At 42.5% G+C, this 27,016-nt stretch overlaps 1 protein-coding gene and 1 long non-coding RNA gene across 3 annotated transcripts; both read right to left on the reverse strand.

The window, feature by feature from the left end:
- Nucleotides 1-1,887: 1,887 nt before the first annotated feature.
- Nucleotides 1,888-12,300, reverse strand: LOC143118969 (transcription factor E2F3-like). Of its 2 annotated transcripts, none has more exons than XM_076280156.1 (7): nt 12,053-12,300; nt 9,357-9,468; nt 8,633-8,858; nt 6,228-6,386; nt 5,291-5,405; nt 4,340-4,475; nt 1,888-3,828 (listed from the first exon to the last, which is right to left on the reverse strand). In XM_076280156.1, the coding sequence occupies exons 1-7, from the start codon at nt 12,083-12,085 to the stop codon at nt 3,575-3,577; spliced, it is 1,035 nt and encodes a 344-aa protein (XP_076136271.1). In that variant the 5' UTR covers nt 12,086-12,300; the 3' UTR covers nt 1,888-3,574. The 2 variants fall into 2 exon arrangements, with proteins under 2 accessions (XP_076136271.1, XP_076136270.1); XM_076280155.1 differs by having other exon boundaries at nt 11,813-12,300.
- Nucleotides 12,301-22,627: 10,327 nt separating this feature from the next.
- LOC143118970 (uncharacterized) lies at nt 22,628-25,785 on the reverse strand. The gene is made up of 4 exons (XR_012986237.1): nt 25,516-25,785; nt 24,324-24,391; nt 23,964-24,138; nt 22,628-23,584 (listed from the first exon to the last, which is right to left on the reverse strand). It is a non-coding gene; the product is annotated as an uncharacterized LOC143118970 (long non-coding RNA).
- Between the last annotated feature and the right edge of the window lie 1,231 nt (nt 25,786-27,016).

Genomic DNA, 27,016 nt, shown 5'->3' on the forward strand with positions numbered 1-27,016 from the left:
ACACAGCACATTATTTCATCAGGAAGCTTCTCCAACACACATATTGCACAATGCCCTCTCCCCAATATACAGCACACTATCCCATCTCCCTTGTCATCCCCCCAACACACACACCAAGACCCCTGGTAGTTGGGTTAGCCCCTTGAGCCGTGGATCTGCCCAAGGTTTCTTTCTTAGTAAGGGAGTTTTTCCTTGCCCCTGTTGCTCTTGGGTGCTCCTTGTTGGTGCCCCCCCCCCCCCAATCCTCCCCCACCGTTCTTATGCAGCCCTTGCCACTTAATCTACTAAACCCCTCTTCTACTGCACTTTTTACCCCCACCCCAAGAAATGCACAAATAGGCTGACACCAGACATAATTTCACTGCATTTCTTACACGCAGTAACTATATGCATGTGACAATAAACTTCCTTGTATTTAGACTCACCAACTTGCAATCTGGAAGATCAAAGGTGAAAAATGAGGAATGTAATGCAATGGAGGGGAATTATGACAATCGCCTTAGAGATAATTTTTCAAAAAACAGCAGTGAATTTCACTCAATGTGAACAAAACTCGCATTTATTTTCTGTAGAATTGTCCTTTAATGGTTGATGACAGTGAATATAAAATACATAACTCTTAAATACACACATTTCTATAAAACATGAAATACAGGAGCATTTATGGGTGAATTCCCCACATGCACTTACATCAAAAATGCAAAACTCTTTTGACATGGTCTTCAAATAAGTATGTATCATTCATCTCATCAACTCTACTCTCAGCCCAAGCTGCTCATCATTCATGCTGAAGAACACCATTAGAGAACATAGAACAAAGTTAAGCAGCAGTCCGTTAGGTCCTCTTAGCCTCCCCAATGCATTAACAACCAGATTGAGTCATAACTAATACATTTGAAAACTGAAGACTGGCCTCAACATGGAGAGTTGGGACTTGGGTATTATATTACATTTTGGCTGTCATTAAGAGGGGCGTGGGTTCCTCTGTGGCTTTCCCTTAAAAAAAACACAGAACCCTTCAATCCATTCATCAGAGTTCAGAGCAGAAGCTTAGAAGGGATTGCATTTTAAAATATATTACTGCAACACAGAATCAGCAATTGTGGTTGTAATAAATAACTTTTTTTTCTCAGGCCACTCCAAGGGTAGGATTTGGTTTAGGTTTTCCGTTAATATGCAGCCCTACGCACAGCCATTCTATAACTAAATGTTAGCATTGTAGTTATTAAAACTGAAAGCAATAGCAGCAATATTATGGTGTTTTTTTTCCTTTCTGTGTGGTTGATTGAAGTACAGGAAACAAACATCAGCTACAATGACTGCAATAGCTGGTAACCTGATCACAGTTGCAGGATTGAGGCAAGAGAAAACACAGCATTGGTTTGCTTTGTGCCACACTGCTCACCTGTGGCAGTAAGGAAGTCTGAAGGCACTATTTCTACACAATAACGTGCATGCACAAGTACCATAATGGTGACAGACAGTATGAACACCTTTGATCAGAAACCACCTGCCTGTCTCTCTACAGCTACTGTTAACTAAATCGCTAAGTGATACCACACACACTGACTGGACCTGCCCACGATCAGTACAGCCTTACAAATGAGAGACATACAAATCGGTTTCCCTGCTCCCAAAGAGAAAATAAAAGTATGCAAGTGACTTTAACTAACACCAATTACTGTACATTGGATAAACTGAGGGCATAGCAACGTCAAAGCTTCCATAAGGCCATGATCCGGTGTAGGTCAGTCAGGTGCAGTTGGGCCAACATCAAAATCTACGACTCCTGCAGCAAGCTCCAGTAGGATAGAATATGATAAACATTGGATATCAAAACGTAAGAGGCACCCCATCTAGTTAATATCACATGCGGACCAAAATAACTTCAACTTGGTGCTTAGTTTATTTACTGAGCATATAAGCAAAGCTTTCAAGAGACACAATCGTCAACACACATACATACAGTATGCATACACACTTTCATTTAGACAAAGCAGTATATTTCAAATGACAGATATATTAGAAAATTACTTATTTATGGTACATAAATAAATTCTAAGATGACAGAATGGACAAGCATTATGCAAGTTCAAATATTTCGAAATCCCTCTGTCTTGAGGGAATCCCTTTCAAATGTTTCTTCATAAAAGACAGAAAATGAGCCTGCAAGGGAAGTCGTCCTGCATTCCTCTTATGGCTATGTGGTTAAACAGGTACAGTTTCCTGCTGGGACCAAAAGCAGTATAAAGTGCATTTAAGTAAAATCATTCCAGGAAATCATTCTCTGCCCTAATATGAGGTCCAGCCATTTTGAAAGAAGGCAGGTAATGAAGAGTTGAGAGGGCACAATATTTCCATCGTGGGGTTAAGACATATCTTGACTGAGCCGTTTATGAACTGCTCAACACTGAGCTTGACATGAGATTATTCCATGACTCATGATGTCGGTCCTCTTGATGCAACATGTACACATGTGAACAAGGCATGAGTATGTAATCACATACTTCAATATTGCTTTTTTTTCTTTTTTCATTTGTATCAAACCTTTACAAAGCATCTCGCTTTCAGACAATAAATGTTTCTTTAAAACAACCGTTTCACATAGAAAACATCAGACAAGAGCCAATTTCAACATACCACACACACACACACACACACACACAGAAAGGGAGCACTCCTGGCCCACCCATGGGTGCAGCTTGGCAACGCTACCTAGCAACACAGGTAAACATATTAATCTGTGAGTGTGTGCGTTTGAGGGGGTGGGGGGGTCCTGCTGGTCCTGAACTCCAGAGGGGTTAAGGCACCATAGCTGCAAAAACACCCAGCTGAGTGTTCACCTTAAACACAGGTCATCCGCGCTGGAAAAGCTAGCCACGTAGCATGTGTGTGTGTTTGAGCGCTTCCGTTAAGCATGCAAGCAAGTCCCTGTAGGAGCCAAAGAGCCGATTTGAAAGTTGAAGTGCACCTGCTGTGCTGCTTCTGTGTGACCAGGCTAAGAGCTGAGACCACAAAGGACCAGTGGTCTCGTGATTTTTGCATTTGTCTTAAATCAAACATGCGCAAATATGTAGCTGTACATAAAGAGACGCGGAAAAGCAGGACTGCTCACTTGATCAAAAAACACAACACACACACACTCCACCACCACCACCACCACTATCCCATCTTTCTAATTTATCTTTATAATTTATATTAACTTCCATATTAATAATAATAATTATAAAACGTCAGACCTTTATCTCCCTCAGACAAGCACCGGCTCCTGGCTCTGCTAAACAGCTGAATGGGGCTCCTCAACAGGCTAAACAGACACCCACTGACCTGAAGTCTTCTTATAAACATGATTATGTGCCCACTGGTCACCTGTTTCAGAGCTAATTGGTTGGTATGGATTAGTATTGGCATTGGGTGGTAATTATCATATTTGATTCCAAGAGGTCTTAGGAACTGAGACACCACTGGCAGTCAGCAGTGATGATGACCTGGCAAACGACAGGAGGCGGCAAGAGTCTATTGACTCAACTGGCGCCCCCCGCTGTCAGACTGGGGCTACTGCAGGTGCGGGTGGTCAGTTGCACAGCAGGTAGTCCAGGGGCAGCTTGTCCAGGTTGTTGGTGTCGAAGAGGTCACTGATGCCAACGATCTCGTCGGGGTCAAGCAGGTAGTCATCCTGGAGCAGTGGGGGGGAAAGGCTGAGGAAGGAAAGGTCCGAGGCAGCTGGGTTCTGGTCCTCCGTTTGTAGTAGGAGGCTGGTGAAGGGAGAGTCGATGGGGGATAGGTTGGTCACTGCCACTGCTGGGGATGAGCACCTTTTGTCGCTGTCTACAGGTAAGAAGGGGAATAGCAGGATATTGAGGTATATCAGTCCAACACCATGGGCCGTACTTATAAAGGGAGTTTAGTCTGCATTTTTTTAACTACGTCTAAGAAGCAAGTCTATAGCTGGGTTTAGCCATCAGCTCATTTACTCATTCTATGAGCATTCATGAAAATTCGGTTCAAGTATACGTGCGTCTGCGTGCGTTTCCGTCCACTGTGTTAATAAGCAAGTTAAACCCGTAACAGTTTTTTTTACCATAACATAACATTTCCAAAATCATTTTCACTCAAAACGTACATTAAAAAGCTGGATTGAAACCACGCTTGTGACTATAAAAGTATTAACATTGGACGAAAACCCAGCTCGGTGCCATAAAGGTTCCAAAGTTCAGCTCCCAGCTCTAGTGTGCCCTGGCTTCAAACTGAAAATATATTTCCAAACTTGTCAAAATACACACTGGTGGCTTGATGTACATATACCAAGCACAGGGCAAACCACCTGAGAACCACTTACCATCTGACACCTTCATGAATGTTGTGGAAGCGCTACTTTGGCCGCCATTTTTGATAGGGCTGTCCATCTCACTTTCCTCCGGGCACAGGAAGACATCGATGGGGCCCTTAGTGCTGGTCAAGTGGACCTGTAAATTCTGGAGTCAAAATCAGGAGATTTCTTTACAAGACAGATACGAAACTAAGACAAAAGCTCCATTTTCAAAAACTAACAACAAATGGAATGGAATGTCAAGTACGCAAAAGGGGGGGGGGGGGGGGGGGGTTTGAACCTACAGATCTGATTACTTTCAAGCAAGAAGAACAGTGACAATAACAGGTAAAAAGGCCAACACAAAACATTGTGCTATGCAAGAGCTGATTCTCTTCTCCAGTCAAGCTTGTGGTAGCATCATGTTGGATAATGAGCTTGGAGAAAGACTGGAAAAGTACTGCTCTCTTTGTTAAAGGTGTACGGAATGTACGGTGAAAGGAATGTTGGACAATGAACGTTCTAAAGAATATCTGGGTTCATTCAGAGCCTTATAGATAGTCACAACTCTCTATCTATATGGCTCTGGGTTCATCATCAACATAGAATTTTAGAACCTTGAATTGTTGCAGAACTAAATCTTGCGTTAGAATGTTCAAAATCCACACCTTTAGGCGGGCATTACACTGACCAGCGGCAAGTGGCAGGCTTCCTATTGTTCTCTATGGTTCGGCAGTGGAACGCTGGTCTAACACTAGCGTTGAACAAGCTGAGCGTTGAACTTAGTTCAACTTTCAAAGCGCAATGAGAGCGTATTCAATTGTGAGTTGAGGCAAACCGTTTGTTTCCATAGGAACGAGCTAGAACTTATTATGGTCCGAGTGTTGCGTTACACTTGCCGCTGTCCAAAGTGATCCCCTGCCTTAAGGGTTAATGTCTACACACATACAGCACTCGTGTTTGTTCCCTTGTGCCTCTTACCTGCTCTGGGTCAGGCACCTCGAGCTTGGTGTCCGGCGGCGCCTTCACCACGATGACAGTCTGATCCTTCAGACCACTTAAGCGCCGCAGATCTTCATACGTCACATAGGCCAGCGTGGTGGAGGTTAAGGAACACGCAAGAACACCGAGAAACAACTACGCTGGACTCTCTGAGGGACACACACCCTTCACCAACACTTAAAAGACGTGACAAAAATAATCAAGAAAGTGTCTTCGTCTCTTGCAGAGTGAAATGTAACTAAATGTTTCTCTTTCCATCAGGCTCTCAACACTAGTAGGAAATGTTCCTTAGATTAGTCATGTTTTTGAGCCTCTACCCTGTTATTGCAAAAATCAGCATTTGAATGCATTTCTGCTTCCCTAAACTTCACATTTTACTAAATGGCTTTCTGTTCGACATAAAAAAGGAAGCTAAACAGGCTTTACTGTTACCATGGTAAAAGACAAACAGAACTGCTCTATTTAAATGTCTCCTGTGTCCTGACAGCTATGGATGAAACGACCTCTGTGTCAAGACAAAGACTTTAAATAACCAAGGCCTAGTCGAGACCAAGACTTTTGGATTTTGGAGCAGTCGAGACAGTTTTTCCTCTGAAGACACTGTTTTGACTGAGTCGAGACAGCGACTTAAAAGGGTCTAGAAGAGGACTTGAGACCGGAGTTGAATACTACAGCACTACATAACCAAGCGACATAATCAAAAGCGAAGCAGGTATGCTTCTGAAACATCCTGCGGTGCACTTGTCAGAATACAATACAGCAGACTATAGAGGCAGCAATCAGCTGGCAGCTTGCATCACAATCAGCTGGCAGCTTGAAATCACAATCAGCTGGCAGCTTGAAATCACAATCAGCTGGCAGTTTGCATCACAGACAGAATGGAACACAGACGTGACCTAGTGGTCTGACTGGATATTTCTGGTTGGCGGGGGCCTCGGTCATGAGCTTGGCGTCCTGGGTGCAGCTGGTGATGAGCTGGTCCAGCCGCAGCTCCTCCTGATGCAGTCGGGCCAGCTCGCTGCTCAGGGCCTGCCGCTGGTTCCCAACGCCCCCTGCCTCCGACAGGTTGCAACCCCTGCAGCAGAGACAGGACGAACATACACACATACACACACACACACAGGTCAGGACAGGCCAGGCTCAGAGCTGTCCCCAAGAAGAAATTAAAAAGTAACAAAGACACAAACACACAGGCTAGCTCTGTGCTCCAAGCCGGCCACTTATGTGCAATTTATCCTGCCTGCATCTATTTAAAGTTCTCAAGAGCCTATTATTAAAGCAACAGACCTCACTATAGGTGCCAGCTCAAGAGGATGGACAGTACATGGTCTACAGCTCAACGTCTGAACGGCATGCCTAAACCTAACAAGCTACACAACAGCACCAGCGACTGTTATCATTTAAGCTTCCTGTTGCGTCAAGAACCTAGAAAAACATGTGATGGGGTGGGTTCTACAGTTGTCTTTGACAGGCAAAAACACTCAACACATTGAGTCAAAATATTGACAGATCTTGTTGTGCAAGGGCTAAACAACATTTCTCTATGACAGCGGTCATTTACACCCAGGAAATTGCAGGCTTACTGAAGATGAGTGACATTCTCTGCTGAGGCAGGAAATATCATCTGTCAAAACGTTGTATTTACTCTGACTAGACTTCAACACTAGTGTTGTCAGAATATTCTAAAGCTATTGAAACATTTAGATTGTGATGCAGTAACTGCTACATATCTGTAGCCTGTGCAGCTCGCAAAGCAATATGGGAGTCAAACAGGCTTTAATTGGATCCGTTGGGGAAAGTCAATGAGTCAATAATTAGCTATCACACTTGGTGTGCATCACTCCTCACCATGATCACTGTGCTTACGTTCGCACAAACCAAGCTTTATTACACACACACGTGTAAACCCTTGTCCCTGATCATCAGACTTGTGTATAAGCAATCCATAATCCATCTCGGTGAGTGCATGGATTTTGTTCATAGCTGTGTTCATGAAGTGTTTCCTAAATCCTGTTTAGAGATGTATGGTCTGAAGACAGACAGGCTGTCTGAGAACTTGAAGCTCAATACTTGCTACTGGAAAAATAAGTAGCTCCTGGGAAGTCATTTGGGGTTACATTATAAGCAGGAATTGTTAGCTAGTAATATATGGTATGGAAACACTCAGGTCTGAGTCAAACCAGCTGACAAGTGAAGGTAACCCAGCCCGTGAATCAAATTCCGTGGAGGGAGTGACGTCGCACTCTTAAAGGAGCCACACCACTTTTACAAGGGTCTACTCAATATGGATTTTACTGACTAGGGAACGCTAATGTGGAGGCACTGCAAAATAGTCTGGTGGATTAATTTGTTGAAATGAAATGAGGTGACAATGAAATGAAATGTGGAGACATTTTGTTTCAAAATAGTCTGCTATTACATATTTTATGTGATGCTCATTATTATTTATTTTTAGGCTTAGGCCTATTGGGGGGGGGAAACAAGTTCCAATTCATTGCATTTTTATGCTAGCCTAATAATTATTTTTGTGGTAGAAATATCAGTATCGGCAGGTAAACACCTGTGAATACTCGTACTCTGTTTGAAAACATAAAAAAAAATACTGTACACCTGGATTGTTTTGCATTCTGTGACTGTCAGTCTGTGAAAGGCTATTTTTCCAGGCATATATTTCACCATTGAAGATTTCTTAAAAATAGTGTTAAAATATTGTCTCGTCCTCATGAAGCCAATATCATGCATCATCTCGTCTCATGAGCCGAGTGTATCGTCACACCTCTAAAGCATAGCATTCCTAACAAGTGACCTGAGGAAGTGCAAGGTCATGTCTAATGAGGAGACAGCACTCAAAAACTCCTCCATAGAAATACATGGGGTTAGTTGATAACTGCACTATGACAAAAAAGGTTGACATGTGAATTCATTGTTCCAATCATGTGGTGTGTTGTGAATATATTGTGCCAATCACGTGTTGTGATCTCGCCGCTGGAGCAAGGTCGGGGTCGTGAAGCCTTTTGCCGAAATAGATGGCCGATAAGTGCACAAAAAGCGCTACAATATGGCCACCGAGTGGAGGGACTTGCCTAAAACGACTTAGGTTATGTTTGCTTGCTACTCTGCCATTGTTGTTGGCATGCTTGGTGCTAGCATTGCACACACAGACACATAATGACGTGGCTCTAGATGGTTCTAGCTCCCAGAAAAGAAAACTGGTGCTTAGGTTTACAAGGCTGACTCCATTCCCAACCAGAACAGCCCAGAACTAGCGCCTAGTTCACACTGGTGGAAAAGGGGGATACACCCAGACTAGCGCTCACGTACATCCACTGAATGTTGTTTTTGGACTTCTTCTTGACGAGGTGCACGCCCTCCAGGACATTTGTGATGTCGTAGAGACGCCTCTTCTGAACACTGAGCGTCTCGGCGGCCCAGTTCAAGTCCACCACGCCGTCTGGCGACTGGCTCAGCAGCTGCAGGAACTTCTTGGTCAGGAGACCCAGGGACGTGTCGTACCGCGACTTCTCCTTATCAGCCGGAGACTTTGGAGCTGCACAGACATTTAGAAACACACATTGATTTAACACTCTAATAACATTATATTAACTAATAAATCATATACATTGCAGTCACTCCGGTCATACATGACAATCAAATGGCAGCCATCTGCTAATCAAATGGTGAGTGTTTACCCATACATATTATTATATATATATATATATATATATATATATATATATATATATATATATATACACACACACACACATACGTGTGTGTGCATATATACACATACACACAAACTGTTCAAATTTGGCTGTAAATTGACTTTTACCATTTACCCTCAGTTACATTTTTTCATTCATTCATTTAGGTGAAACACCAGAATCATATCTGCGATTGCAGGGAGCCCACACAGGCTACTAACATACGTGCATATCGGTACTTCAAGTAGGTTGGGATGAAAGCCTAAATGTAAATCTTTATGGTTACAGGTACTTGGAAAAGCACTTAATGTAAGAGCTACAAAGCAATAAGTCTCAGGTACTTTTGCAGGGTTTGACGTTGGCCAGAGAGGGGCCATCTCTGCCCTTAGGAGTCGATCCCAGCTGAGTGGAAGAGAGCTGATCCGAATCATCCAACGCCAGCCGCCTCTTCGCCTGTGGAGAACACAATCAGTGTGTATGAGTAATAATCAGAGAGCGCGAATGAGCAAAAGTGTGAGTGAATGTGTGTGTGTGTGTGTGTGTACGCGTGTGTACACCATTTTTATAAATGTTGTATATTTGCATGGCTCAAGATAACATCTTACAGCTACTCCAAAAAAAATATTGCATCTTGTGTACAGAACTGCTATGGGGCCAAATCCCATACATTACTAGGCTTATTGTGGGTTGGAAATCATGCATATGATTGGGACCCATAACATTACCCTAAAACAAGACTTAAGCTGTATTCTGTAAAGGTTCAACCTACTTTTGTAACAGGTCCAACTGTAGCATAGCCTAAGCAGTTTCTCCAAAAACAAATAAATGAACATTAAGTACATCTGTAAAGTGCAAACACCACCACCAACCCAGTGTCTAATTCTAAATGGTTGAATTCTGTACCAAAAGAGTACCGGGCCCATCCTGGGGCGAGCCCAACAGGCTCTACTGCATTCTTTACTCATTTACAAAAGCTTTGAGGCAATCCCATAACTAGCACTATATGGCAATAAGCCTACTTATGGTCTACAACTATGGGCGATGTCAGCATGAAATACATGACCTTACAAGACATTACCCAAGAAGTCATTCAGGTTTTCCTCTTTTTGCCATAGCAAGGGTGGTGGCCTTTCTCTCCCATGATACAACAATTGTGTTTATAGCCTATAACCCTACAAGGACTTTAATTAATTTGATAGCCTACAATAAACATTTCTAAATTGAAGAGTTAACTTTTGTCTCGACCTTCTTCATGTCTTAACTGCTAATGTTCATTTTTGTACATATCTACAATACTGTGGACAGCTGAAAAACATATGGATATTTATCATTTCAAAAGGCTTGCTACAATCCTGAAACATGAGAACTAGGACACATATGGAAAGTGGAAAATCCCATTTTTGTTACAGCATTTACAAATGTAGACCAATTTTCATTCACCCTTCACAACAGACTGGGGGTGTTAACTTCAGCATTTGCATGGAAGGCCCACTCTTAACTAGAAGTCATTATCCCTTTGTTGGGAGAGCTGTTTACTTCAAGTCTAATGCTTCAACACTGTTCTGTCATTGTCTGAATACTAAGAACTAAACATAAATGGCCCTACTGATTTGAACACTCTTAAGTCCAGCAGGCAATGTGACTGAATTAGTCATCATAATTTCATCCCATTAACACTGCAGCTAGAATCCAGATATACTTGGAAACCGGACATTGTATTCCTCGTGTATCTTGTGGTAGCCAATTCAGACTGGCTAGTTGCTCATTGTTGGCATCAAAGGTTCACCAACATTGACGTTACAAGGATGTACATGTAATGGCAATCGGAGGTAAAGCTTCCCGACAATACAGTAATAGTAATCAGAGGTGAAGCTTCCGAACAAAGATATCGGCCTAGCTCGTGGCTCACCACCTTGCCGCGTGGTGTGTGGGCTGCCCGACTGGCAGTGGGCTCGAGCTTCACCTTTCATTGACAACTGAGCTCGGGGCACGTCAACGTTCTTATTTGTCTGCCTTTGGCAACAATGTGGTGTTTCCCCCTGTAACAGACACTTTAGAAACGACAACCAACCGTTCAGAACCGTGACTGACTTAACAACCATAGTGATTCAATTTCATGTGTCCATAAGCATAAGAGCTTTAAGACGATTAACGTTACTTGTTCTTCGCACTGGGCTATTGCTTAACTGTGCAGCTAACAACGAGCTGGCTCATTCCCTTCCCCCTCCAGACCTGCACACGGGCAAGGCCTGTTTATAACGTTACAGTGGTTTCTGATCTGTCATTTTAAGCCTAAGCCACAGCCCTCAACCCCCCATTTAGTACCATGGTCAGAATCTGGTGCATACACTGAGCTAGATACAAATTAGCCGAAATGTTTGGCCAGCAACTTCAACATTGACCTTTTCCATTCGGGTGTGACCCCTTATTTGGTCACTGGGGTGTTGAAATTAGATAGCTAGCAAGCTAATACAACAATCTTGGGTATAACTTCTAGCGACTTCTAGCTAGTGGTAATAAGCTACTAACGATTGAAGCGGTGGCTACCTACCACAGCTGCTCCATAAAGAGCACTAGCCTACTGGAATTACAGGGGTAGAAATCAACACAAACGGTTCACCATCGATTGCTAAGAGATAGGCATCGTGTTATGTTCAGGCTTGTTCCTAGAGCTGTAGCTAACTAGCAAACATGGCCACGGTAGTTGCTACAAAGTATTAACGTTAGCGTATGAGCATACATGCACTGAAACATCCGTTGCATCCAGTCACTCTGAGACAGTTTTAGGGGAAATTACCGGTGGACGTCCTAAAGTTGGTCGCTGTCCTGCTCCAAGTGAAGCTCCGTGGGGAGTGGAGTACAAATTGCCATTTGCAGGTTCAGACAAGCAGATACTTGAGGTTTGAGAAATGTTGGGCGGCGGGGTTATAATATGTATATACGTGGTAGTGGGAAGAGTTGATGTTAACCGATCGGATAATGCTGTCAAAACTACGTTTTTATCGAGCGAAGAGCCACCAACTCCTGTAATAATTACTTTCTCCGTGGCTGATGTTATCCCTCTTCTCATCTTTGTGGACTCGAATGCCTTTTGTCCCTTCCCTGGTTTAGACCTTTATATCTGCTTATTCGCCGCGATTCCGTTGCCAATATTCACGGCCACCATTAGACGAACGTCCTAACTACCGATATGTTAACATGTCTCCGCACATAATATCTTCATATCAGCAGATGGTTTGGATTGTTCGGTTGAAGCGGAACGCAACCTCTTCAGCTGAAAATGGCTCCAGGAAGCTAACAATGAATGAAGGATACGGTTTACGCGCGAAATACCCTCCCGCGAAACTCGTATTTCCCGGGATATTTTCAAATGAAATTTGCATAGTCTATGCGATTGGTCATCTTTATTCTAAACTCCACCTTTATTGCCATACGTATACACAATGAACACCAATGGAAACAGGGACACTGAAATGGACTGTTCCCATTGGTCAAATGCATGAACTTTGTGAACGCCCATGCCAGAGCCAAAGCCACTCTTGGTCCATGCCTCCGCCTTAAATATCTACATTTTCGAGGGAAAACGAGGTTATTAATATGTCCGCTGAGTGGGCAATTCTTCATTTTTTTCTATGTGTAGCAGGCTTACGTACGTACGCACGCACACAGTCCCCGAAGTACTAGTCAGAGTTTTTGAGAAAGGTTAGTAAAAATCAAACTCAAATGATTTTACAAACCGCAACAAAACAGCACACAAGCAACACAGCACCTTGACATTTAACAGTGGGGGAGGGGGAGGACTGCACATGAGACCATATTGTCCTTGTTATATCCATGGGTAAACACAAAACAACTAGTCTTGGAAAGCAGTAGTAGGTCTATGGACATGGAACCTCCGCTCAGGATAGTGGGCCTAAGCTGACCAGTTTTGCCAGACCAGGCTTCTTGATGGAGTTGAAGAATGTCTACTGTCAGCCCTACTGTCCCAAGCCTGCCTGGTGGAGTGAAGTAGGTAGAGCAGGCTATGGGGAGGTGGCGAGGTAGATGTGATTTTGACCTGTGTTGAGTTAGGATATCAGCCTTCACTTGACTGCAGTTTTCATCAAAGATATTTAACCTGTCAACTAAGTCATATCATTGTGGTGTGTAGCAGCTGGGGGCTCGGTTGTCTATGATTGAAATTGTTCAAGGTCAGGATGGAATAACCTCTCAAACACCCAAGTGGAAGGCGCGGGGATGCCAGGGGGTCGCAGCATTATTTTGGCCTGGCACCCTGCAGTTAGGAATGTCCTTTGTTAGGAATGGGGGTAGGCATGTGGCAGACATTTTGCTGCTTTCCTCAAATATTAGCCTTTCAAAATTATGTCATGAGAATAGGTTCTCGTGCATTTTGTGGTGAGCTACTAGGCTCATTCGACCATGCAGCGTTCCGCAGATCTGACTTGATGTAATGCATGCTCATAGACCGTAAAATAAATGATGCATACTGGGTCAAACGCAATGCATGCTGGTTAGAAATACTGTTCAACTTCCACCTGCCGGACAGGAAGTTACCATGATGTCACCATGGGCTGTATTTTGGGCTCCAGCGCATGGCGTAAAGTTTGTTATTCACCCACGCAAAGCTTGATTCTGTATTTTGCACGTTTATTTTTTAAACATTGCGACCAGGGGTGTGGCAATTAACAATAGGGAGGGGCCTGGCGCGTTGTCTAAAAATCGCTATCATACACCACCTAAACCTGGTCAGAAGTCAATGGCGAGTTGTTCATATGCTATTTTAAGAGCGCATGTCAACAGTCATATTGGCAGGTGCACGCACCATCCTTCTATCATTCATAAACGCACACCAGCGCACGTCCATGCAAAGCATTACAAATTGCACGATTACAATGGGAAACATAATTAGAATAAAGATATTACGAAATACTGTACATCTCATGATGAGTAGTTATTCACCATCATTTGCAAATTGGTAATGACGGTTAAAAGTGATTAGGGGAGAGGCGAGAGACACGTATGGAGCACAGCTGAAGACGCACTGTCACGAGATATAAAGTATCTATCTTGTTACCCAAAATGTATACTGACAATACCGTAAAAGCCTTACTGTGTGGCAACCTCTTGGTGTAGAAGCATAATCCTGGTCTCAAATTAAAGGTAACACTCTGTGGTTTATTGTAGACTATTTGGATTGTATGTCAAATGTTCTGATATAGAATGACTACATAAAATATGGAATAGTTACACAAAATTGTCTATTTTTGCATTTTCTTTTTTGGTTCAATGGGTGTATATAATATGGACTATACACATCTGCACAACTAATATTGGATAAAACATGAATATTCAATTTCTATTAATCCCTGTGAATATTTCAGTACCCAATATGCTGCATCTACTTATTGCTAAGGATACACACTGCTAGAAGGTAGGGAAGCACCAAAAGCGGAGGAGGGCATTTATGGATAGATAGAGATAGATAGATACTTTATTGATCCCCAAGGGGAAATTCAGGGGGTCTCAGTAGCATACAGACATCACACACAACATGCACTTACAGCAGAAATGGTAAATATAAGTATAAACATATAACCAAACTCCACTGTACAATAGAGACAGTAGGAGATAAGAAAAACTAACAAAACTAAATACTAAATATACTATATAAATTAAATGTAAAAAATCCAGTGTGCTTGAGGGTGATCAAGCATGAGACGCTTGTAGTGACAGGGCCTGTAGTTCTGTGTGCATGGTGAGGTGCTCAAGAGAGTGAGTGTCATGGTGAAGGTGCAAAAGTAGTCCAACAGTAGTCCTGTAGTTCTGTGTGTATGGTAAGGTGCTCAAGAGAGTGAGTGTCATGGTGAAGGTGCAAAAAGTAGTCCAACATTAGTCCAACAGTGCTACAGTGCAATAATAGGTCTAGAGACCAGCATAAATAATATGGACAAATAGGAGAGTAAAATATAATGTAGACAAGGTAATATAAAAAACTATAAAAAAAACTATGTCAGTGCAAGAACAGGTTGAGGTAATAGGGTTACAGCCATTCAGTATTGTAGCAGAAGCCATTGATCATGTGTGCTAATATAGCATGAAAAACAGTGTAGCAGGAAAACAGTAGTAAAAACATTAGGCTGTGGACAGTAGTAAAACAGTAGTAAAGCAGTAGTGGGCAGTCAGTACTCAAACATGGAGAGGGTGGGGAGGCAGACAGACTAAGCAGAGAAGTCTATCTCTCCTCTTCCCTTTAGTGAAGCATTAAACAGTTCAATCGCCCTGGGGACAAATGACTTCCTCAGCCTTTCAGTTGTGCATGGCAGTGAGCGAAGTCTCCAGCTGATCAAGTTCTTTTGCTTTTTAAAAGTGCTGTAGAGTGGATGGCATTCATTGTCCAAGATGTTGATCAGTTTGTTCAGGGTCCTTTTGTCCGATATTGAAGTGATGCACTCCAGTTCAGCTCCTTCTACAGAGCCAGCCTTCCTTTCCAGCCTGTCAAGTCGCCCAGCATCCTTCTTCTTTGTGCTTCCTCCCCAGCATACCACTGTATAGAAGAGGACGCTGGCCACAACAGACTGATAGAACATCCTGAGGAGCTTGCTGCACACATTGAAGGACCGCAGCCTCCTCAGGAAGTACAGCCTGCTCTGCCCTTTTTTGTAGAGTGCGTCAGTGTTGGCTGACCAGTCCAGTTTATTGTCCAGGTGGACATAACATCATCATCGGCGGACACTCGAGGTCGAGTATGTCGGTCCTCCTTCTTGGTCCTTATGGGTCTTCAGGTGGGCGAAGAGGCCAATCCAGGACCCACATATTTTGGGGCAATGTGGGCATGGGTGGGCAGTAGCGCTTGTGGGTTTGGGTGGAGCCTTTTTGGTGGAGGCGATTTCTTTTCTGCGCCTGCGTTTGTCTTCTGCAGCACTACAGAGGTCGTCGTTATACTGTGCAGCTCCATCTCGGACAAGTTGTCTCCAGGCCGCCCTGTTAGTTGCTGTGGCCTCCCAGGTATTGAGGCCTATGTGGAACTTCTTGAGGTTTGTTTTGATGTTGTCTTTGTACCTTTTAGGTGCTTACCACCTCCACATTGACCCCATTAATGGAGACTGGTAGCAGAGCGGGCTTAGACCTGCGGAAATCCACCACCATCTCCTTGGTCTTTGAAGTGTTGAGTTGAAGGTGATTGAGTTTGCACCATTGCACAAAGTCCTCCACCAGGCTCCTGTACTCCTCCTCCTGCCCGTCCCTGATACACCCCACAATTGCAGTATCGTCAGAAAACTTCTGCATGTGGCATGACTCGGTGTTGTAGCAGAAGTCAGATGTGTACAGGGTGAACAGGACTGGAGAGAGCACAGTTCCCTGTGGCGCTCCGGTGCTGCTGATCACAGTGTCAGAGAGACAGTTCTTCAGTCTGACGAACTGTGGTCGCTCAGTCAGGTAGTCTGTAATCCAGGTTACCAGGTGAGCGTCCACACCCATCTGCAAGAGCTTGTCTCCCAGTCTGAGGGGTTGGATGGTGTTAAAAGCACTTGAGAAATCAAAGAACATGATTCTCACAGCACTTTTCCCCTTGTCTAGGTCAGAATGTGTCCTGTGTAGAAGATAAGTGATGGCATCGTCCACGCCCACTTTCTCCTGGTATGCAAACTGTAACAGGTCTAGTGCATGGCGTACCTGGGGTCTGAGCATACCTAAGACCAGTCGCTTCAGTGTCTTCATCACATGTGATGTTAGAGCGACAGGCCTGAAGTCATTAAGCTCACTGGGGTGTGGTTTCTTAGGGACGGGGGTGAGACATGATGTCTTCCACAGTGTTGGAACTTGTCCGAGACGTAGACTCCAGTTGAAGTGCTTCAGTGGCCATCGAACCTGTTGTAAAAGTGGTTCAGCTGGTTTGCCCTGTCCAGGTCTCCCTCCACAGAGCTGCTGCTCTTCTTAAGGCCAGTGATGGATTTCATACAGTACCACACCTCCTTCATGTTGTTTTCTTGCAACTTCTGTTCCATCTTCCTTCTGTAGTCCTCCTTTGCCTCTTTCAGCTTAATCTTGAGTTCCCCCTGTACTCGCCTCAGCTCTGCCATGTCCCCCTCCTTAAACGCCATCTTTTTCCTATTGAGAAGGGTCTTGACATTACTGGTTATCCAAGGCTTGTTATTTGGATAGCAGCGTACAGTCCTTGTGGGAACAACAATGTCCATACAGAAGTTCAGATAGTCAGTAGTGCAATGTGTGACCTCCTCTAAGTCCTCTCCATTCAGTAGCACACTTCAGTCAGTGGACTCAAAGCAGTCTCTCAAAGCCTCATCCGCTTCTGGTGTCCACTTCCTGAAGGTGCGCGTGGCAACTGGTAGCCTCTGAACTTTTGGCTTGTACATTGGCTGAAGATGAATGAGGTTATGGTCCGACCTCCCCAGTGGGGGAAGGGGGGTGGCACTGTAAGCATCCCTCACGTTTGCATAAATGAGGTCTATTGTCCTGTTTTTCCTAGTTGGGCAGTCAACAAACTGGTAAAAGTTTGTGAGGGTGGAATCCAGTGTAATGTGGTTGAAATCACCAGATATCGCAAAGAAGGCATCACTGTGCTGAGTTTGGAGCCTAGCGACTGTAGAGTGAATGATGTCACACGCTGTGTCCTGGAGGGCTTGAGGCGGAACGTAAACACAAACAACAATGGCGTGCGAGAACTCCCTCGGCATGTAGTATGGTCATAGACTGACCGCTAGTAACTCCACATCCTTACAGCATACAGTCTCCTTCACTGTTACATGTCCAGGATTGCACCATCTGTTGTTTATGTATAGCACCAGTCCGCCTCCCTTCTTTTTGCCAGAAAGTTTATTGTCTCTGTCTAAACGAGCTACACTGAAGCCGGGCAGCTCAACGTTAGCCGCGGGGATATGGCTTGTTACAATCCCTACAACTTCTGATTTCTTACCAGGGCAGCCAGTTCGTCAGTCTTGTTGGCCAGTGAGTTCACGTTTCCCATAACCATCGAAGGAACTGAGGGCTTGTGTTGCCACTTCTTCTCCCGACGCCTAGTCCTCACTTTAACTCCCGCTCTGCACCCCCGAAAGCACCACAGCTCCTCCGGGATGTTTACGTGAACCCTACCAGCATTCCGTCGTATTGCAAGCAGCTGATTCCTTGTGTACACAAGTTTGCTGCCGCTGGACCATTGTAATAGATCCATATCCATAGGATAGAATGAAAACACTCCTCAGAGTGCGTAATCCAAAAAAGTCGCTTAGTAAAAAGTAAACAAAAGACGGTAAAAAACCACAAAGACACGTAGCTACCTCGACATGCTGCCACTCTCGTCGGCGCCGGAACCGGATCAAATAATCTGACAATGTAAAATACTATACAGATTGTTCATGAAAAAGGTTGTCATGTATGGATTCCCAAGAGTCCAAGCTTTCAAATGGTGTATAGCATTACTATGCTACATAGCAATATAGTCGCCCATACAGTCAGACACCCGCCAAAAGGCTCATGCACCAGTAGCTAGCCAGCTAACTAAACTGTTTAAATTATTAAAATTTCCCTCGGGATGATAAAGTACCTATCTATATATCCATCTATCTATCTATCTATCTACCTGTGCACACACCTTGGAAACTACATGATAATGATGATGGTAGTTGTGAATAGTAGCAACCAAAGTCTGAAGTCAGCATCAAATGACTGTTTGATGCTCAAGGTTCCTCGTATCCACTCTGAGTTGGGAAAGTCGGCCTTTTGTTATAGTGCCCCTACTTCCTAGAATAATCTTCAGTGTAATATAAAAATGAACTCTATACTTTCCTATAATCAATTCAGATCTGTAATCACAAACCTTCTTATGTCAATTTGTACCTGCTTTAAGTAAATGTCTTTATTATTATTATTATTTTTTTTTATTATTATTATTATTAAGATTTTATGTATTTTTCCCCTCCCTCCTCTAAAATGTATATCTTATTATTTATTTATTTTACTTTGTTTTATTTTATTTATAGGCCTAGACCTATACCTATACTTTTTTTTTCTCTCTCTCTCTTTTTACATTTTGTTACTTCATTGTTTCTGTTATCTCGGCTTCATTGAAAATGAGGGCTTCCCTCAATGACCCTCCGAGAATAAATAAAGGTTGAATGAAGTACCATCACAGAGGCTAGCTACTGGTGTTTCTTACTGCAGCTTCTTCCGCTGTGTAAGTAGTTAACGTTAGTCTTTTCACAACAGCGACACCTCTGTTCAGGAGAATATTGCAAGTAGTGTCACGACCACCACGCGCGAGTATGAATGGTTACGGCGCTTCTGTGACGTCACATTGTCGCGCTACAGGTCGGGTGCGTTGAGTATGTGGGACGTTTAAGCGATCTCTTTGATACCACCAGAGAATGTCTAATGTCCCGAATTGACGTCACCATCATGCTCTCCAACCACGGCGGCCTCCCTTGCAAAAACACAAGAGCCGAACCTCACTCAAGGTAATTCATCACTAACTAAAAGTTAACAATAGAATCATTCGCCTGATTACATTCTACTTCTTGCTCAACCGTAGTAAGCAGTTCTAATCATTTATTTAAGCGTTTCCTGTATGCAATCATGTTACATGGGGGGATCCATAAATGCAATCATGTTACATGGGGGATCCATATGTGTTCTCTGATCTGATCTCATGAACACACTTTTTTTGGAGGTCGGATTTTTAAAGTCGGGTTCTCCGAGTTTACGGTTGTCATGAAGGCAGTATCAAGTATCGAGCCCAATGAGCACTGGTCCGCTGGGGGCGCTCATCAAAACGGCCCCCTGGTGACACTGAAGATCCACTTCCGCGACACGGCTGATGAGTGCTGTCGCGATGCGATCCCCTCCTTCAGATGTCTGTGAGCGTTCCAGTGTCAGTTTGCAGCTCATAGTCAGTTTGTTTTATCTTGTGTTAAGTGTTTCTCACAAATGTACAATTTAACAGTATGCGGAAATAATAGCCATCAAGAAACGTTGCAAACATACCATGGGTGCAGCAGCACAATGATATCACGCAGCACCTGAAAATAGTCCCCGTAGGCTATTACTCACAACGTTTCTTGATTATTACGCCAGAATGACGGTATAGTTCCATGTCAAATCAGCCTAGAAAATTGCCACGTTTCCTTTTCTATTAGTCTTACACTTTCTAACTTGATAAGAGACCAGTTTTAAATAGGAAAATGACCGGAAATCATAGTCACTTTTAAGCGTGATGCTAGCGGGCGAGATGCTAATGGTCTAATCCGATTCAATGATCTATGCTAGGCTGGAGCTAAAAGTGGTATCGCCAGACTCAGAGGACGGCTGGATGAACTGGAGAAAGGTAAAACTCAATTGTTTAACTCGAGGGGAGGTGGAAAATGAGCGTATTTCCCCAAATGGTGACGTATCCCTTTAAAGCAACACCAAAGAGTTTTTTGTACCTTAAAACAATGTTTCCAAAATTGTTTCCCTGGTTCATCAACTCTTAACAGGGTGAACGGCACTTCTGCATTTGCTTCGCGGCCCTCTATTGGCTATAACCGCACTATGTAAGTTTGCCAGATCGGGTAGCGGGTTTGTAGTTCGATAGAATGAGACATAAGAAACTACAAATTTGACTTGCATGATGTCGCAATACATCGTACTTTCATAAAATCATGCAGCATATTCTACCTTGTCTATGGACATCGTTATTTGCAAAGCTGTTGCTGGATAAACAAATAGCGTGCGTGCTACAGAGGAAAAGTTCTTTGGTGTTGCTTTAATTTGTTATCTTGTGTGGAACCAAAGTTTCACAGGCACTGTGTCGCATTCAAAGGATTCATTTGCATAAAGATGGGCATCGGCCAGCTTTCTGACGCACAGCATTTTTTCAAATGCAGCGCCACCTTCCCGAGATGCTTTGCAGGTGCGTTAAAGACGCTTGACGTCACCCATGGGAATAAAGTGGAGTGCGGCACAGCAGTTGCGTCGCACGGCCAGGTGTATCTGCACTGTGACGGTGCTGATCCACTAGTACTACAAAGCATATGCGTGGTGTCGCGCTGGGTCCGTGTAACGCTTTGCAGTGCTGTGTTCTATTTGCAGAATCCACATGAAAAAATATAAAAATAGGCTTAAAAATCCATTATCCATTCTTTAAGACGGCACAGTAAATGGGTTATTATGCTTATTTTGATTTTCAATTGAGCACAATTACGGTTTTCTGTTCGTCTATGCCTTTAGACGGGATCGAGTGTGCATTCCAAGCCTGTATGAAACTGCATATCACAAACGTCCCATGTCAAACAGGGGAGCGTACATAGGACCCGGGGAACATAGGACCTGGGGAACATAGGGATGACCCCTCAAACAGTGCTTGTGGTAGCCTAGACTGACGTCGATGGCAAAGCATTCTGCTTTGGGGAATTATTTGCTATGGCATGGCCATGGTATCCAAATATAATGATATGTTCAACATAGGCTGAAAGTCATGTTTAACGTCCCATCTCCCCAAAATCGAAGTTTTATTTATTAATCTCTAAAGTAATGAGTCAAAATCACGAACAATTTCAGGTGGAGCTCTTGTCCACCGTCTAGCCTAGCCCAGCTAGATGGTGTTCTCCCCCCGGTGCTCGTGGTTCAGTCCAACCACAAGCGCAAAAAAGGAAAATTGATGCATCATTTCAATTTTTAACCTCTGAACAGAAATCCCTAACTGTGCTCAATTGAAAATCAAAATAAGCATCAATAACCCATTTACTGTGCCGTCCTGATAACGGATTTTTAAGCCTATTTTTATATTTTTTCATGTGAATTCTGCAAATAGAACACAGCACTGCAAAGCGTTACATGGACCGCGCTGCCTCCCCTCGTTCAGTCGTGTGTGGGCGTTTCGTTTAAAATGTCAGTTTGCATCTCATAGTCAGTTCGTTTTAACTTATCTCACAAATGGACCACCAATTTAGGCATGTATTCAACAGCATACGAAACTTTACAAGCCATTTTGAAATCTCATTTTATTTAAACTACTCAATGCAATTTCAAATCCTCACCAGAAACACCAACAGTCAATATATTCCTCCAAATCCTAGTTTCGTTTTATGTTTTATGGACTAGGTGGTCGTGGAAGAGATTGTTAAAACATTAATTTGTCTTGTAAGCAGAACCAAAGTTTCATAGGCACCGTTGTGGCACAACAAAGGACCTACAACCTCATGTTTTCATTGGATAGTCACATCGCGTTCAATGGATTCATTTGCAGAAAAATGGGCATCGGCCAGCTTTTTGACGCGCAACATTTTTTCAAATGTTGCGCAACCTTCCCGGAATGCTTTGCGTGCGTGTTAAAGTTGCTTGATGTCACCCATAGGCATACACTGTAAGAAATTATCCCGTAAAAAAACAGGAATCAACTGGCAGCAGAGTTTCCAGGAGATTCCTGTTATTTAACGGTGCCGTGGTTTAACGTTAAGTTAATGTAAAATAACAACATTAATTTCCTGTAAATTAACAGGAAACAACTGGCAGGATTTCCAGGAGCTTCCCGTTGTTTAACGGCAGACTACCATAACATTAAATTCCTGTATAACATAATTTTCATGTTGGGTAACAAGAAAAAAATGTGATCTTCGCGTTAGTTACACAACAGGTCTTTATTTTTTTACAATTACAGGAAACAAGTGCCATATATTGAGTTCATCCACTCTCAAATCAACATTTTAAAGATAAAAATCCATGTTTTCACATCAGTTACTTATTTTTAATTTAACAGATATTTTATTTCACAGCACTTACTTGACAGTCTAACAGTAAAGTCATCTTTTTGAAAGATGAAGGGAGATGAAGGGAGATGAAGCAAGATAAATAGTAATTTTGGAAAATGTAGACTGACTATAATCGTATTTCAGGATCAGGGAATAAGACAGAGAAGAATGATCATGGAAAATAAAAACATCGCATTAGGCTCGTGTATCATGTATGAATGTAAAATGTAGATACATAGTAGTATTTTGAAAATCGGATTTCAAAGAACAGGCAATAAGACACAGAGGAATTACAATGGAAAACAAAAACATTTCATTAGGCCCGTTTAAAATGTAGACACGCTATCTAGTTGTATTTTGACAATCGTATTTCAAAAAACAAGGAATAAGGTACAAAAGAATTATCATGAAAAACAAAAACATCGCATTAGGCTCGTGTATCACGTATGAATGTAAAATGTAGACACGTGATCTAGTTGTATTTCAAAAATCGTGAATAAGGTACAAAAGAATTATCATGGAAAATTAGGCTTGTGTATCACATATGTATGTAAAATGTAGACATGTTATCTACAGTAGTACTATTTCAAAATCAAATAAGATACAGAATAATTATCACAGATAATTATCAATATCATTGCATCGCATTGGGCTTGTGTACATGTGAGAATGAATAAACTGACAGATTATGTCCAGAAGAATTTAAAGTACAGAGATGAGTATAAATGATAATCAGGGAGGAAATCAAGTAACATTCATGAGAAATCAAGTATAACATTCACTTTACTTATTAGTGATTGTTCTTAGGCTTCTTCTGGGCCTTTTTTCTGTGAGAGAGAAAGAGAGAGAGAGAAAGAGAGAGAGTTACAAAAACTGATAGGGTACACTAGGATTCATGTAGAGGAAAATTGTGCCAAAGTGAATGAATCGGATGTGAATTTGTAACGTTAACACACTTTCTCACAATGAAATTAACTGACATTTATTACTTACTGTAACTGCATTTATATTTGATTTAATCAGTTGTATGAAGTAGAAGTATAGTGTTCTGTGGTTATTACAGCAGTACTATGCATGATTGCTCTCTACAGAGGGTGTAATCCTGCATAGTAGTGCTTATAACTACATAGTAGACTACTACACAACCCCCCCAATACATACCACACATAAAACAAATTCTGGTTCGAAAGTGTGACATGAACTTACCTCTGGATGAAATCAAGGGTGCACGCTGCCTCCTCCTGATATTGCAGATTCAGAATGTAGAAGGTGGAGAAACATGTTGCAAGGCCTGTTAGAAATGTGGCGAGGTTGGACCCTTCACAAACGATTAAGGATTCAATGCTGACCATCCACTTTTGATGATTACCTTGTCGTTCACCTGAAAAAAATAATTTATCATATTCAATTTAAGATATAGATCCACATGTCAACTATGATTAGATTCATTTTAGGATTTTGTCCAAACAAAATTCAATACAGAAAAAAAAACATTTAGTATTCAAAAGTTGATTTAAATATGTATATGTTGATCATTATTACTCTAGTGAATGAAAACAAACATACCGAGTAATATCAGCCGAGGCGTCACAGGTAGGCTTGGAAGACTCAACATCAGCTACGGTCGCACATCCCTTAGCAAAAGAAAAGAAAGGCACTCAACAACTCTGATGTGTGTGTGTATGTGTGTGAGTGAGAAAGTGAATGTAATCTCTGAGTGTGTGTGTGTGTATGTATGTAAGGAGTGAGTGAATGTGAGTTGTCTGCAAGGTGAGTATGAAAGGTGTGTGTGTCTGCCGTTGAATGATAAAAAGTGATGAGGCGGGTGTGATAAGATGTTTGTGTGAGGAATGTGTGTGCAAAGTAAGGGGGCTTGCTTTTGAAATAGTGTCCGTCTTATCAAAACCACATTGTTTATGGTTTCTATATATGTGCGTCTAAAGACCTAGATAGATAAATAGATAGATAGATAGATAGATAGATAGATAGATACTTTATTGATCCCCAGGGGAAATCCAAGACCTGCATGTCTCTTAAATTTTATTTGCCAATCTGGAACACAGCATGGAAGGTCTATATTGGGTATATTGTCATGAATTTAGGTATGGCTCACATAAATAGACGCAGTGGACTGATGCCCACATATCTGACATGTAAACATCTTCCTGTTGCATGCCGCTAGCTCAAATGAACTCGGGAGGAATACCATACGCGTGTCATGCAACCACCTCTGCTATGGAGAGCTAGCTAGGCTACTAACTAGCATTAGCTTTCTAAACTGAAGGACTTAACACAACTTTAAGTAATTACCAGCATACAAGGAAGGAAATCCATGCATACAAGTAAACACTGAAAGCAGCAGTCAACACTGATCCGTTTGTGCCATATTGTTTATTTGGCCACTGGTTTATTAAACTGATGATGCTAAGCAGACTTAGCTAGCAAGCACGTGTTATAGCAGGTAAATCCCGCGAGTCAAACTTTCAAAAACTACGCATACCCTACACATACCAATACATTTAGATGGCTCCAGATTGCAATGAAGAAACGTAACATTTGATCGACAAGTGTAGTGATAACGATAACGCATGGCTTAAGAAGGGCGAAAGCGCGGTCTTGGCTAGCTGAATAGCACTGCTACTAACTTCGTTTCAGCAGGGTAACATTCAGAGATGTTGTATTATACAACTTAATATAAACATGACCAGTGTGCTTTCAAACGTTGTATTTCTGGTCAAAGGTGACCAGGTAAACTCACCTTATTGTGTTGATGGCTTTCGATGGGTTTGGGTATGATTCCAACGTATCGTCTTCTCTCAGCAGACAGCTTCCCATCACCAGAACGAAGGTAACGTTAATAGATAACAGGAAGTACGTGTGTTCCAGAATAAACATTACGGGCGTGGTAAATAACAGTGTTGGAGCCTGATTTTACATATTAGTCTTACTAATGACCGGAAAGTCCTGTTTATTAAAGAAAACCGGTGAATAATGTTAGAATCTGGGTGTAAATTTACAGAAACTTTTTACAGTGTAGAGTGGAATGCGACATAACAAAATGTTGTGTAGTACTAGTGGATCACCACCGTGACACTCATGAACTCTGCCTCGAGGAAGTTGCGACTTCTCTTGGGCAAAGGGGTACCCTTGTTTGTTTGACAGAAAAAGGAACTTCTCAAGAACTGATTGATTTTTTCACATAGACCTCTGTTTCTCAAGGTCATCGAGTACTGTCAGTATGAAAAAAAACGAAAACAATCAGTTCTGCCTAGCTTGAGTCGCTGCAGCCAACAGTAAACTACAGGCAGCTACAGTGCTGCACTCTGGGGGCATGTTCATGAATCCCCATGTTCAGGGATGGGCATTGTTTGTTTTAACCACAAGACCCACCCAGAATGGTTCCGCGACCCACCAGTTAAGAAACACTGCCGTAGGCCTAGATAGTCTGATATTGGTCACATTTTTTACAAAAATGTGAACCACACAAAAGAACAGAACTGAGCATTAAGGCTTTGAATTACAGTTCAACTAAAAAAAAAACAATTTGGCCTGGTAATATGAATCTAGAATTTGTCTGAAGAAGATTCTGGAGTTTAAGTTCATCTTTACAAAATGAAAAGGAGAAAATTAGACATATTTTGGAGCCACAGTGTGCACACCTTTCTCCTTTTTTAACCATCATTGTACGGTGATATCCATTACTGTACTGCACTGAACTGAACCAAGCTGTCTGTCACCAAAGTCCTTTCAGGCAAGTCCCTCCACTCAGCTGCCACATTGTAACGCTTTTTGGGCACTTATCGGGCATCTATTTCGGCAGAACTGCGTCTGCGCAAGGCTTCAGGAATCACGACACACTTGCTCCAGCTGCGAGATCACAACATGATTGGCACGATGTATTCACATGTCAACTTTTGGCGGCGGAATATAGATGAATGGCATGTTTGCGTTACGAACTAATACATTTATATGAGATTCTTTGAGTGCTGTGTATCCTCATTAGAAAGTCTCTTCTGTCACCTGGTGCGGAGACGACGTAGCCTAGAAATCTAGACACACCCTAGCGCAGCAAATATAATTTGCTGCCCACGACCTCAGTACAGCCAAAACCCAGGAGCTCATCCTTGACTTCCGGTGCATACCAAATGCCAAAAATATCGGTCCAGGAAAATGGAGACGACCTTAGCACCACTTTAAATTCCTCTGAAGCCACATCAGCAACAACCTGAAAAACTAATACTGAACACTTCATTGCAAAA

Source organism: Alosa pseudoharengus, unplaced genomic scaffold, assembly GCF_046254945.1.
Source record: "Alosa pseudoharengus isolate Yale_2024_CS ecotype anadromous, Long Island Sound unplaced genomic scaffold, YU_APseudo_1.1 YU_APseudo_1.1_scf_12, whole genome shotgun sequence".
Taxonomy (NCBI): Eukaryota; Metazoa; Chordata; class Actinopteri; order Clupeiformes; family Clupeidae; genus Alosa; species Alosa pseudoharengus.